Source organism: Salvia splendens, chromosome 4, assembly GCF_004379255.2.
Source record: "Salvia splendens isolate huo1 chromosome 4, SspV2, whole genome shotgun sequence".
Lineage (NCBI taxonomy): Eukaryota > Viridiplantae > Streptophyta > Magnoliopsida > Lamiales > Lamiaceae > Salvia > Salvia splendens.
In genome coordinates this window covers 33,566,123-33,581,097 of record NC_056035.1, presented here as the reverse complement: position 1 = coordinate 33,581,097, position 14,975 = coordinate 33,566,123, and the positions used below count along the sequence as shown (strand labels likewise).

The following is a 14,975-nucleotide window of genomic DNA, read 5'->3' as shown; positions in this document are numbered from 1 at the left end:
CAGATAATGAAAATGCTGAAACAGTCATCTTAGGTTATCCTATAAAATTACTGGTAATAATGTAATTAATCAATTAGCATATGAAACCTGACACTAAACACAAGCATGCTCTCTCACAATTATGTAAGAATTTCCATGCTTGTAACAATCTCCAACAAAATAAATAGAATACTGTATATTTATAATATAATTGAATGCCTGATTGCAATAATTACAAACTTACTAGTGCGCAACCCCATGCCTGTCGATGAATATTAAAAACTATGACAAAAAATTACACAGTAAAAGACACATGAAAATTTAACCTGCAACATCTGCAAACATATTTTTCAACTTTTGCTCTTCATTTTTTCCCCTCAATGAAATGGAGTAAAAGAAAAGCAGACAAAGAGAATGATGGGAGGCAACCAAGAAACAACTTTTCAGCATAAATCATTGGCCAAATTTCAATACTATAGTATTCTTTCTCATACCACGTTAGCAATGAGTGTTACATCACATTCTTTTCTCTTCTTTTTCTTCACTCATGATACAACAAAAAACCAAAAAAAAAAAGAAAAAAAGAGGGTTCTAACTCCCTTGTCAAGAATCTAGGTCTAACAAATAAAGAATCTCAAAAATCAAAAGAAAGTGAAAGAAAACAAGAATCCTGCATTCCCACTTGGATGATCATTATGACAACTGTATGAACTCGAGCATTCGACAACCAGAGGCGTGGAATGACCAAAACACAATACCTAGTCAACGAGGTGCATTTGGAACTCGGTAGTCGCCTAGTGCCGGGAATTCAAGAATCTTGAAAATGAATTTTGGCTCCAGAAGGAGGAGAAGACAATCAAGCGACGTCGTGTAAAGTTAAATATCTACATCTGATCCTGATGAAGATATGAGGAAGTGAATTGGACAAGAAAAGTCAGGCGCATGCTAGCATTTGTGTTGAAAGGTTATGAGGCAGTGGCTTACCTTGCTTGGTTTATGGGCAGAGAGATGTCCCCATCGTTCCTCTCCTAGAAAAAGCCCAGAGACGAGACACGAGCTGCACACATGGGGCAGCTTTTAGCACACCTTTGGTATCATTTCAAGCTACAAAAACTACTTATGTGTAAACTGATTTACAACACAATCGAAAACATGAGGTAGACACTAATGTTTCGAAAAGACAAGTATTATGCAACTCAACACGAAGAAACTTAGGTGTGAAAAACACCATTTCAATGGCATGTATTTTTGCTGTTAAATGAGGAATATGGTTTACATGTAACAAAAGCTACGAAAATATATCGACTATAGAGGTTAAGATATGTGCGGTCCAAACACTGCTATATTCGCATATACTTTGCTGTCATTTAGATAACAAGGAATGCAGATCGCGTCAAGAAATGGAGACAAAGTATAAATCAGAGGCATGATGTTTACTCGTACCAGATTCATTTCGTTCCCCCTTTGTTAGAAGAAGCAGAGTTCTGTATAACCATGTGAGTAAGGTAACAGCTCGTCCACCTCAATTCTTGAGCTTGAGCAGCTCATGCTTTTCCTCAACCGGTTTGGTGTTGACTCAATCTCCGCCCAAAACACACCAGAAACAGGTCTATGATCCGAAAACTTAGACTCCCCACGAACATATGATAATTGCTGAAGGCCACCACCATACCACAAGATTCGATCACACCTTCACATATCAAAAGCATTTTGTATAAGCATTCGCACAATTTTCAATATGAGGGGTATTATACGCAGGAAACTTGATCCGTACCATGCAGGTGTCCTTCGTTTCTCCTTAGGATGCAGGTCATCTCCAGAATATCTATCTGAGTTATGTGAGTATTTATAAGTAGGAGGGAAATATATCTTCCCTTCTCTCCACCCATCAAAAACACGACCTCGCCTCTGCTCCATCCGCAGCTGTCAAGAAACATTCATTTGAATTTGAATTGGCCAATTTGCAAAGAACAACAATCCTAATAGTTCTGAAATACAACTCAACAGATTTAAGATAACTAAAATCATACTTGGTCCTTTTCCAATAACGCTCGCCAATTTTGCATTTCGATAAGTGCTTTAGCAGAGCGGTATGGCAGCGCTATTCGATAGTTCAAATCTCCAAGCCAAATAATTCGACTACAATAATGGTATCAGTTAGCAGCAATTTTTAGGTGCAGTAGTACTAGTATGACCAAGCATATAGGGGATCTTACTCGTGTTCAAGAATGGTCCCGGGTGCTTTCTCTTCGTTGACACTGTTAACTCGAGGGAATCTTGTTTTTCTCAAAATCTCCATGAAATCAGAATTTCGTCGTAATTCATCGCCTTCTTTCTGACCGGACGTCAAGTGACTGCAGACAAAGCAAAGGCTCGTTTGATGCAATAACATGCTAATCGAGATGGATCCCTGCAATGATATTACATCTCAGCCTATTAGTAAGATTGTTACGCTATGAACATTGATTTATCGATGTAAACACATACCTTATTTTTGAGGTAACCCATCAATCCTCTTCCAACACACGAAACCTTGATGTTCTTGACGTGTTCTGTCAGCTCACTCCGAACCCAAACAGTGAGATAAATCCCAACCATTTGCTTACTAGCTACCAAAGAGTATCTCGAGTGTCCGGGAATGGAGTACCCGTTTTCCGGTGGCTCGTACGCATTGTAAGACATCGGCGAATACAAGACCGTGCTAGGTGAATCTCCAGGAGGATAATCTTCATCTGAACCCAAGCGCGAAAAATCACTCGCCCTCTGGCCCCACGAGTAATCGCTCGGCCTCCTACTGGATGAATAGTCACTTGCTCGGGGTCCGCAGGAATAATCACTCGGACGTCGGCTAGAAGAATAATCACTTGCCCTCTGGCTCGACGAACAGTCACTTGGCCTATAACCCCTCGGATCGTAGTCGCTAGGCCTATGGCCGAAAATTGCTCGATCACACACACTATACCTCCGATCAAGGCGAGGCTGAGGGGCAGGCATGTCATTTTCCATTCTCCAGCACTGTGGTGTCTGGAATGATCGACGGGGGAAGAATGTTGAGGCCTTGTGCCTGCTTGACCCCTCAAAATCAGCATTCCACTCAACAACGGGATAAGGAACAGGCGAGGGAGTGCAGCGCCCGCTGCCTCCACTCATGCCGGGGGCATTGTTCAGAGTTCTCTTAATGAGAGCAAGCCATTTCTTGGCAGGACCATTGTCTTCAGCACCAAGAATGTTACCAGCATTGAGAGGAACTATCTCTTGAAACCTGTTCATGTTGAAAATAATTGGTTTAAAATCAAATAATAACAAGTCCCCTTACAAATAAAAATCATTAATCATACCCAAGCACGTATATATCAGCAGGAGGTGAAGAGTGGAGCCAATCATCTAAGTTCAAATTTCCCGGTGGTGTCTTTCCTCCCACGTTCCATGTCGATACAAAGAGGCTGCTCGAAAAAACACAATACTTCAAAACCTCGTGCAAAGAAGAGAAATTCAGAAAATTGATGGCATGAAACAAACCTGTAGTTCTGTATGTTTATGATCTGAGGGTGATCAAGGTAAGCTCTCCCACGCCTTGAACGTGACCGGGAAAAGGAGCGCTCGATGTTCCTTGCTGATTTTTCTGCAGAATGAAAACTTGATTATCCTATTCATAATCAATATCAAGGAAACCATAACAAGATTTATAAACAACCTAGTTAGATACAACATATTTTAATAAACTTCAAATTCTGTACAGGTCCATGAACTTTAGAGTTTTTAAGATTCAAGATAAGAAATATGATCCCGCAGACCTGTTTTAATTTTCTTGACTCTGGATGGTTCCCTCTCAGAAAAGCTGTTCCTCCATTCAACATCACCACCTAAAGAGAGAGAAAATTAATATTTATATCACCTCTAATACCCCAATTCTCTAAATCACACAGCCCCTTGATCTCTGCTAATTTAGACATAGATATTCACCATAGCAGTTGAACCTTTGCAAACCAAGGTTATGTTTAAATTGTGCAGAACTATCGGAGTGAAGAAAAATACTAGTGGTATATAGCTTGTTTTTTTTTGTAGAAAATGAAATTTTTAAGGAACAAACCCAACATTGATTGTTTTGCAACCAGTGAAAGACAAAACAGCAGAATTGAAAATCAGCAAATTGTTTGTTTTCATTTGAAGCATCCAATCGAACAATATCACTAATACATAGTAATATAGTATAATTGATGCAGTCAAAGACACAAACACACAAAATGACCGGAGGAAGAGGAGAAACTACAAAAAAACAATATGCACCAACCTCCATAAACAGCTTCTTCAGCTTGTAACTCCTCACTTTTGCTCTTGATATTGAACCATTTTCTGACCAGTTTCTTCGACCATGAGAGCTTCAAATTATACCCAAAAAAATCAATATAAACTAATCTCGGCAAAAAAAAATACATCAATACATTACATATGATTCAGCAAATTGGAAAAACAAAATAAAAACCTCGGATTTCTTGGTATTTCCATCTTTCATCTTTGCACACTATTCTTTCATACGGCAAACTTCAACACTTTGCACCCGACCCCCACCCCCACTAGACCAACAAAATCTAAACTTTTGCTAAAATCAACTCAAGAATAACAAAAAATCGCAAGGCTGATGTAACAAAAGAACGAAATTCTCACATATGCATCCTCAAATTTGGAAAAAAGCTACAATCTTTCAGCATTCGCATCATGGCAAGAATCTCTCACAAGATTCAGTCTTTCCTTTCTTGATGAAAACGGTTCACACTGCACACAGTCACACAGACACAATACAGTCACTGAATGCGACTGTTTGAGAGAGAGAAGAGAGTAGAAAAAGAGCCCAACTTCACTACCCCAACTGCGGATGAGTCAAAAATGAGTGAGACAAGACTAACTTAAGAACAAGAGAATGCCAATTCGAGAGAAAGAGAGAGAGGGGGGAGGGGTGATTTTCTTTTTTACAATTTCAATTTCAACTTTTTATTGAAACTGAGCCTCGTTCTCAGCAGCAATGCATCAATCGAATTTGAACAGAATTTGAACAGCTTTGTTTTCCAAGCACCCAGTTAGTCCGAAATGCCGGCCCAGCATGAGAGGAGGGGGGCAGCGGTTTGCTACAGTAGAATTCCTAAAACGACCTGCCCGAAGACCTGCCCCTTTCTGGTCAGCAAAAGCGATGAGAGATTTGGTAAAAAAGAGTAAAATATTTGTTTCCTCTTCGGCATTTGGTGATGCCCACAAAGTTAAAGCACATAATAAAGACTGCCCATATAAAGAGAGAGTTTAGTCAGTAGCAGCAATTGTAGTTTTATTTATATCTATATATGATTGATATTGATTTTTGAGTAATTCTTTTTAGGATTTTTTCATGTTGTTTCAATGTTTGTTTCCCTTGCTTTTCTTGGGCAATGCGAATTTATATTTTAGTTTGCATGGAATAAGGGATATAGTTGTTAGGATAGTGATAAAATACAAACTTATATATTGTACAAATTCTAAACATTTTAATCCAGTATCAATACAACGTCAACACAGTATAAAATTTTAAGATTTTTATGTCAACACAATTTCAACACAGCATCAACCGTTGACATTGTGTTGACATTTTTTATTGCTATTATTTTATCATCTGTTGATATTTTCTAACGGTACAAATCATAGTTTGAAGTTTGTACAATATTTAGAGTTTTGCATTTGATTACGTTCCATAGTTGTCATTGTTATATTTTTAATAGAATCTTGAGCATTCTCATGATTTATATTCGATGTGCATTTCATGATTTATTCGATGTGCATTTTGTGGCCATATTATCACCCTCTATCGAGAGGAATTTTGTGGTATGTTGCGTGATGCTAGATCAATATTCCTATTTCTTTTAAAAGAGAGAACAATTTGGCATTGTTATGTTTGTTTACTAGTTGATTTTGTCCTTGTAAGCTTATTCACATTATTTTCTTAATATCTTTTGATGATGTATAGGTTTTGTTTTTATTTGTATTGGTATATTCTGATTTTTGGCTTTAAGCATTTTATATTCATAAAGAAGGGTGCAATGGGCAAGAACGTACTATTAGCCGAACTTAATCTAAAATTGGTAATTGTGATTTAAATCTAGGACATTTGCTCACTAGTTAATACTCTCTCCTTCCCATAACAATATGCACTCTTTCCTTTTTAGTCCGTCCCATAAGAATATGCACTTTCTAATTTTAGAATGTCTTTCTCTCTAATAAGATGAGACTCATTCTCCACTAACAATACTTTATTATCTTTTCTCTCTACATCTCTCTTACTTTACTAATTTTACATTAAAACTCGTGCCGTCTTCAAAGTGCATATTCTTTGGGGACGGAGGAAGTAGTATTAAATATTATTACAAAAAGTATACTACATTCGTCGATAACCATAGTCTCCTTTTTTGCATTATTATGGTCCAGTTCTTAAAAATTAGTGTCTATTCATTTTTAATAATATAGTCTATAAAGATGTGATCAATTGCTAACTTACTTAAGTAGCTAACTCTGCTAACTCATCAACATAATGTATTAAAAATACCAACACGATAACATTAAAATACCAACACATAATTTTGTTGACATTTCAATATAATGTGTTGACATTTTTAATGGCATCATGTTGATATTTTTAATACACTGTATTAATAAGTTAGCAATATAACGCACCGTAATAGTTTTTGTCTCTTATTATCCACTTTTCATTAATGATACTTTAATCAATTTTTTTCTCAATTATACTTTATTAATTTTCAAATAAAAAGTGGTGTGATCCCCTACCAAAATTATTAAGAGTGGAGACGGAGAGTACTATAATTGAAAAAATCTCAATAATGAATATGGATTAAGGTGTAGCCGTTCTCATAGTCGTAGTCCTTTTAGTCAGATATTTCCATATTAGGGGCAAATATTATTGTCAATAACCCCATACTATCATCATAGTACATAATTCTCCAACTCATAATTCATGGGTCACTTTTACCTGTACTCATTGGGTCCGTTACCCATTATTCAATTTTTAAACACTAGCAAATCAAGCTAAACTTGAGGGGATTTTGTGATATCGAAATATCAAATAAGAAATAAAAAATCAATTGACGTAAATAAGTTATAGAACAAAATAGGGAATAAAGAATATGAATTAAATGAGTGAGAGTGATAGAGGGTAGGGACTAGGGATTAAAGAATGTTGTTGAAGAAATTGAGGCTCAAAATTGGGTAGTTGTAGTGCCATCGATGCAGAGGCAGATGTCTAAAACTGTGGATGTCTGCTCATCCTTTTCAATTAATCACTAATATCACTATCTCTAATAAACATATCTATTGCCATACTTTGCTTTATTTACTTCCCCTAAAACACAAATCTGGATCATAACGATAATCATAATCTAGAATCAATCCATGTCCTTACCGAAATTGAATATATATATTGAAAGAATTACAACAATATAAGCCACTTAGTAGTATCATTAATTTAATTCTTACTTTATACTAATACTTAGTTGACCGGCCTTGAAAACATAACAAAAATAAAAAGGACTAGTTGTCCATGTCTTTAATTTGGGTAAGCTAGCCATCAATCAATACTCATCATTGTTTATAAGGGGTTTGGACAAAGCAACATATTATTTATGGAGATTATGCGAGTATGGGAAAATTAGCAGTATCTTAATTAGCTGACGGCGCAAGTGCTATATTTGGTCCCATAAATCATAATTAAGAACAACAAAAAAAAACAAAATAAATTAGCATATTAATAGTAAAAATAACTCCACTAACTATATAACTAAGTGAAGCACCCACTGTCTTATTTTCGGGTCCTCAAATTTTTGTGATGATTATTATTTTGTATAGAGCCATTTCTGCATGGTTGGGGGAATTCTTTTTTATTGGGTGGATGACTTGATTGTCAAATTTAAAGCCCTTGTGCCCCATCATATTAATTGTATTGCATTGTGTTTGGGTCATGAATATATAATTACATGAATGAAAACAAAACAATTATGACCTTATAAGTAATTTTATCCCAATACACTTCCAATATTTTTTTTTCTTTTTTTTTCAAAATATATAAGCGATGTCATTTTACATACCAAAGATACTGACTGTGCTTTTGCAAAGGCTTACAAAATTTCAATTTATTTGGCTTGACTATGATATTTAATTTAATCAATTTAATTAAAATTATTCTAAAACCATATATATACACCAATAAAATTCATATTATAATTAGAAAAGGGGAGATGAAATAATAGTATAAAGGAAATAAAGTAGGGAAGTGTTTGAAAATTAAGCCAGTCATGGGCCCTTATTGGGAAGTGAATATCTAAAGGACATGCAAGACTAAAAATATGGTCCTACTTTGATTATCTTTAACAAAATTGTGATGCAAATTTATGTGACAAGATATCTCTCTAAACTATTTGGTTTTACACTCAACCATGACATGATTAAAAAAGTGAGGTTGGTTGATTTTTACTGCTTTTTTCCCTTGGGGTCAAACATAGTATACGAAAGGCTATATTTAGTAACAACCATTCGTTATACCATTTCCATCACAATTTTAATTAGCTTTGATGGAAACAGAAAAATATTAGAATAAATATAATAAGTTTCGAATAAAACTAGCGTGATCATTAATCAGACTAGGTTTAAACTTTAACTAGTTTTTATTATTAAAATCACGATTTTAACAATTTATTATGTGAACGCAAAATTTCCATGATTAAAGAATTTTCAAAACAATTTTTTTAACAAAGCATGATTCAAATGAGTTGCTAATGTGAATCGATTTTATTGTTGGAATTAACTATTAAGATTCTCTTAATGAAGATTTTTTATTGCGGAATATATGCAGGCATGGGAAGAAATGATAGGTGCCAATTGAATTTTTTCCACTTTCATTCTACATGAAACCAAACAAAGAATCTAAGCATATATTTGATATTTCATGTTGAAGCCAAAGAAAGAATCTTTCTATAAATAATTGATTCATTTAGGAAATAATGAGTTCGTTTGAAATGACAATTGACATGTATAACAACTTGCTAAGAAAATATCAAATAATAAAATTTAGAATAGGTCCAATAAAAACTAAATATAAAGATATATTTTTGAAATTGCAAAAAACTGACCTAGTGGTTAAGTGGATATTTGATTTTCAAATGTAAAGAAGTAGACACCATGGACCATGCTAGTGCTCCAGCTAAGAAGAGAAAAGTAAAAAAAAAAGCATGTTTCACTAAAATTTATATACTACTACTACATATAATAATTAGAGGGAACGTCTTTTTTGGTCCACGAATTTTGCCTAAGTATTATTTTAAGTCCGTGAACTTTGAAAATATCATTTGAGGTCCACCAACTATAGATTAATATCATTTGAAGTACTTTTTACTATTTCTAAGTTTTTTTGGATGAAAATACCCTCAATACCTTAAAGTGTATATATTTTTAATAAATTTATCATATACTCATATTTTTTATAAATATCTTTACAATATATTTTTGACAAATTTTCTAAATATAATTTGACCTTAAATATTATCACTTAATTTTGTGACATGCAAGTAAAATTGCTTCTTCAATTTTTTTATATTAATTTTTTTTTTTAAATTGAATAAAGATCTTTTCTTGCATGTCACAAAATTAAATGATAATATTGAAGGTCAAATTATATTTAGAAAATTTGTCAAAAATATATTGTAAAGATATTTATAAAAAAATATGAGTATATGATAAATTTATTAAAAATATACACCCTTTAAGGTATTGAGGGTATTTTCGCCTAAAAAAACTTGGAAATAGTAAAAAGTACTTCAAATGATATTAACTCATAGTTGGTGGACCTTAAATGATATTTTCAAAGTTCACGGACCTAAAATGATACTTTGTTAAAGTTCGTGGACCAAAAAAGATGTTCCCTCTAATAATTATTGTAAATTTTCAATTTCCCCTCCAAGATAAATGATTAAACACGATTTGTTAGTCAATTAAAGAATCTATTTTTTATGAAAATCTAGCTATATAGTAGTATAATATTATCGTTGATAGATCACGGCCCAGAAATATAAAATCAAATTAAGATTGAGAAGACAGTCAAGGAATAGCTTTACAAACATATTGAATGAATAGTTATTATCTCTTCTCCTTTTTCACTTTTTATTTTGTGGATTATATCCTTTTCTTTAGAAGATTGGTCTCTTCTTCAAAATCATCAAATCTTTTCCTTTCCCTTTTTGTTCGGTCATTTTCTGATAAATATATGCATATAATATACTGCAATTACATGCGATTATTATTTTATTTTTGTTAGACCCCATCATGTTGAACACCAATATTCAGTATTGGTATGGTTTTCTGAATGAATTCTTCCAACTCTTGATGACACTGCAAATGAAAATTAAAATTATTTGCATGGTTTAATTTTTTGTCAATTTATGACTTAGACGGAAAATTAGATCAACGAAGTTTAACTAATCCTAAACGTACACATTTATGAATTATTTGATGGTTTGCTTTGCTCACATTAATGTTAATTGAAAGAAGTTCAAATCGATAGTTCGCTTTGCAATAAAGTTTCACATAGTTTAATTGGCAAATCATTTGATCTCCTTTCCTGATTTATATTTATGCTAGCATTAATTTAGTAAAATAAATTACTATTGAGCAAATCATGAAATGAAAAATAAACGGAACTCGGTAAACTCTTTTACTCCTGATTTAATGGTACTTTTCCTATATGTTCAAATCATAATATACTAACATTGCTTGGATATGAGGGAGACTGAAAGAATATTTTGTGGTGTGTGTGTGTGCATATTTTAGTATAAGAAAGTTGTGAGTGCATTAAAAATTGAAATAAATGCTGAGAAAATTATGTTTGGGCATTTTGTGGTTCTCATACTCAGCGCCACTCATTCTACTCCATCAATTTGTGTATCATATTCAAATCGATATCCATTTATTCAACTTATTCTCTTTATTTTCTCAAACATAAATTCTTTAAACTGATCATGGTTCTTTCATCTTTATTTTTTAACCAAAACCGATATGTATTCTTTTGGTTTCAGTATTTTTTATTAGTCACCATCAGTCGATTATTATTATGATTATGATATAATTACATTAAATCTCATTCATTGAATAAATTCGATCCGGGCCGATCCAAATTTTGTAGCAAATTAGATCAACTTCACAATTTGTAACAAAGTAGTCTTTATTTTATTTTATTTTTGTTTGAACACAGATGTATCGAACCTGCCCTTAGCGGAACCCAACTAATTCGGCTCGACCAGATTTGTGGATTAAGGCCGAAAGTCTCCCAGCGGGTGGTGGGGTTTGAACCTAAGACCCAAACGTTGGTAGAGTCTTTTATTTTTTTAACACGTGTTTCAGCCGATTTTTCTACAAAATCTAATTGGCTATAATTTAATTGAAACAGTTTAAATAATCTGAGATTTAATATGCATTATATCTATAGACCAATTCCGTAAAGAATATTTAAATTGGTCGCGACATTAGTATCTACTCTATTACAAAATTGATTTGGATCATAATAAACTGAGATAGTTTTAAGTCCTAACAAATGGAGTACTAATTTAGTAGAATTATGGGTCATTCGGTTGCCATCATTATTTGTATTTAAAAATCATGATCCATTTTATCTTTTGATCAGTTGCGTTTTTTCAATTTCAAAAGCTCGGCATGTGACAATGTATCTTGGTCCACCTTTATAATGCCACAATTCAACTATATTTTATGATTAACCATATCATCATCATCCACGTGACTAATTTAATCCTATACAAATCCTATTACTATTACGCATCCCAGGTTGAATATCATTATTATATAGCCACCTTAAAATTTTTTTGCCCCATATTGAATCCAATTCGGATTCTTGTGAAGCAACCCTTTTAACCGCCAAGATTGTAAAAGTGAAACAAATTCCATGCGAATAATGCTGCTTTCAAGTCATCACCGAAAGGATTGGGATTACATTTTCCTTAACCTTGTCTTTACTCAATCTATCTTACTTATACATCTTGTTTACTAATAAAATATAGTACTACTACTTTATGCCATCAAACAATGAAAAATAGCTTTCAGTCTCACGACCACATCTCCCTAGTGCTAGTGAGCGCAGCTATATTGTGACTAAAAAGTCTCAAAATCAAAGGGATAAACATAAGGAATAAGTCAAACTCAAACCATTAATTCCGAAGGCGAAAATGGTACACAGTCAAAATGAAATCAGAGTATAATAACTAGGTTCATAAACTCTTAGTACATAATCCTATTGCAGCGGAAGAGACCAAGACAAAGCAGCATGTGTGAAGACACACTACTTTGGGCTACCTATTGCTACTTGTTAAAAACCATAACTCAATACCTTCGCCTCCTCGTTCACGTTCAACCTGCACGTTAGAAAAGAAACATGCAGGGCTGAGTACTTAATATACTCAGTGGACATAGTGCCAAAAATATATGTTTCATTCAAGTTTGTCAGCCACAGTTGAGTGAACACGAGGTTTTATTTAAAAGGCCCGAGTCACTAAAATTTCCTTTAATTTCATAAAATTGATTGCGCAATCACATGAACATAGATACCATATCTGAACGTATGTGAACCGAGAATGTGGCCACATTCCACGAGGGTCACTAGACTGGCCAACTCGAAAGCTAGCTCTCAGTCCCCATATGTGTACACTAGTCCGAGTAGGGTTTTCAGCCCTACTGGGACCCGAATTCGATTTAACATGATTGGCATAGCCAAACAGATAAATAATCATAAAAGCAAAACAAGACATGACAAACATGTTTAGAAAAGATTCACATATTCATCTTAAAATCACGTTTCGAAAAGAATGTCCACCTCGAAAGCTTAATTCCTTAACCGAAAGTTTCTTGACTTGGTCTTACTCGACGTGCGAAGACGTCCCTTTAGAAAAAATAAAGTATACTTAATTTAGGCTTTAGGAAGCCGAAAACTTAAACGTGAATGCATCCTATGTGCATGGTCATTTTATTTCTCGTTCCTTACTTTCTAAAAGTCCTTGAGCATTAATTAAATCGGGAGATTTAATCTATGTGGAGGCTTACAAAATTATTCCTTTAACAAAGAGAGCATTACCTTCTATGCGAAGTATTGGAGCACTAAATTAAATCTGGGAATTAAATAATTAAGCTCCAAGCTCAAAAGACATTCACAGCCCACATAACTTAATTACCAAGCCCAACTCAACTATTTATTAAATTGGCAGCCAAACTAATCCTACTTATTATGGCCCAAATCTTCAATTTATTCAACTTGGCCCAAATGAATTAATCAAGGTGGCCCAGCAGCACACTTAATTAATTAAATGGGTATCCTATTCCTTCCTCCCTTCCATCGATACCTTTCCCAATTCACATTCCTCTTGCATTTGAAATCCCTAGCGCAAAATTTCTCTCTCTTCTTCTTACGGTGAAATCGCCACTCCCGACGGGCTGCCGGAGCCTCAACGGCGCCCTCCGTCTCGGCTTTTCCCTCTACTCTTCTACCAAAATGAAACCTGGGAAGCCCCAATCGAAAGAGAACAGAGGTGAATCGTTGTTATCGGCCATCTCCATCGAGTCCCTTCACCCGACGCAGTCGCCGACAGGGGAGAGGCGTCGCCTTTCTCCCGGCATCAGCTTCGCGGTGGACAGGCTCCCTCCGTGACCGCATGCATGCAGTTGCCTGCGGGGCTCCGTCGATGCTTTCCGTCGTCAGGCAGCCTCAACTACTAAGCTAAGTCACTTTTCCCTATTCCCCTCTAATTTTTTTGAATTTTTGGAGTTCTCGGTTGATGATTAATGCGAACTTGTGTGTTCTTACTCGCTGGAAGAGTTTGTTATTATCCTGCTATACTGAGTATTGCATCTATGTTCGGCTATCTACTCGTTCTATATAGGCAAAAACTTGGTGTACTTTGGGGAATTAAATGGGGTTGATCCTCATTTGTTTTCATGGACAGCATATCCACTTATTTGATCTCCTTGTAGTACCTTTACTTAAGGAGTTTTGGTGGTATATGTAGTACTAGGCACTTAGCTAATAACTCTCATTTGTTTGGATTTGTAGTACTAGGTACTCTCATTTGTTTAGATTTGACTTGCTCTCTTTGGTGAGTCATTTATCTCCTATGGTTAAAGGAGAGTTGTCATTTTCCTCTGATGGTAGTTCCTTAATTTCTCTTGTTTCCTTGTAAGAAGACTATTCTTATTTTGCAGGTGAGGGGAGGCTTGGCTGCCAACTATCCGTCCCGGGCCACGGGTCGCTGCCTGGGCTCGCCGGCTGATCGGACTCTGGTCGTGGGGGAGTGCGAATTTCGGCTTGGGAAAAAGTGGCCCAAAGTGCAAGCATTACAAGATTCAATTTCTTAAACTTTCTGGCCCATTCATGAATAATTCTTGTAATAGTATTTTATATTCCTTTTTTTTTGTTTATGTAAGTTAAAGTATTATTCGGGATTGTTTGCGAACACTTTGGTTCTGGAGGGACATCTTCGTATTCCTTCACAACGTTCATCATATTTTGAAATTATACATTAGTTTGTTTTAATTTGTTCGATTAACACTTAGCCTTTGTTTTGCGAACAAATGACATTAAGTATCAACCAAATGATAACGGGTTCCATTTAATCCAATGAAACAAGAGAGCGAAAAATCTCTAGTTCGGCATTACACAAAACGAAAGGGGGTAAAAAAGGGACGGGCATTACACATATTTGTCTGATTATGGACGTTTAGTCCCAGACATTCCATCAGACTATTCAATTCCAGTTAATCAAACTTCACTTGGAGGTCTAAACTTCTATATGGGTCAGTCCATCAATATAGATTAATATGGGCCAATTACATGTTGATTGAGCCATTCATTTTGCGCTATATATTTGCTCAACAATTCCAAAAGTTTACGACACGACTTTGATTATACATCAAAAAAA

General features: G+C 34.7%; 1 protein-coding gene across 1 annotated transcript; it reads right to left on the bottom strand.

The window, feature by feature from the left end:
- Positions 1-394: 394 nt before the first annotated feature.
- On the bottom strand, positions 395-5,318 carry LOC121799542 (type IV inositol polyphosphate 5-phosphatase 7-like). The gene is made up of 12 exons (XM_042198946.1): positions 4,463-5,318; positions 4,271-4,358; positions 3,774-3,842; positions 3,499-3,601; positions 3,318-3,422; positions 2,467-3,241; positions 2,196-2,389; positions 2,010-2,118; positions 1,754-1,902; positions 1,423-1,669; positions 964-1,036; positions 395-875 (listed from the first exon to the last, which is right to left on the bottom strand). The coding sequence occupies exons 1-10, from the start codon at positions 4,490-4,492 to the stop codon at positions 1,447-1,449; spliced, it is 1,845 nt and encodes a 614-aa protein (XP_042054880.1). The 5' UTR covers positions 4,493-5,318; the 3' UTR covers positions 395-875; positions 964-1,036; positions 1,423-1,446.
- Positions 5,319-14,975: the final 9,657 nt, after the last annotated feature.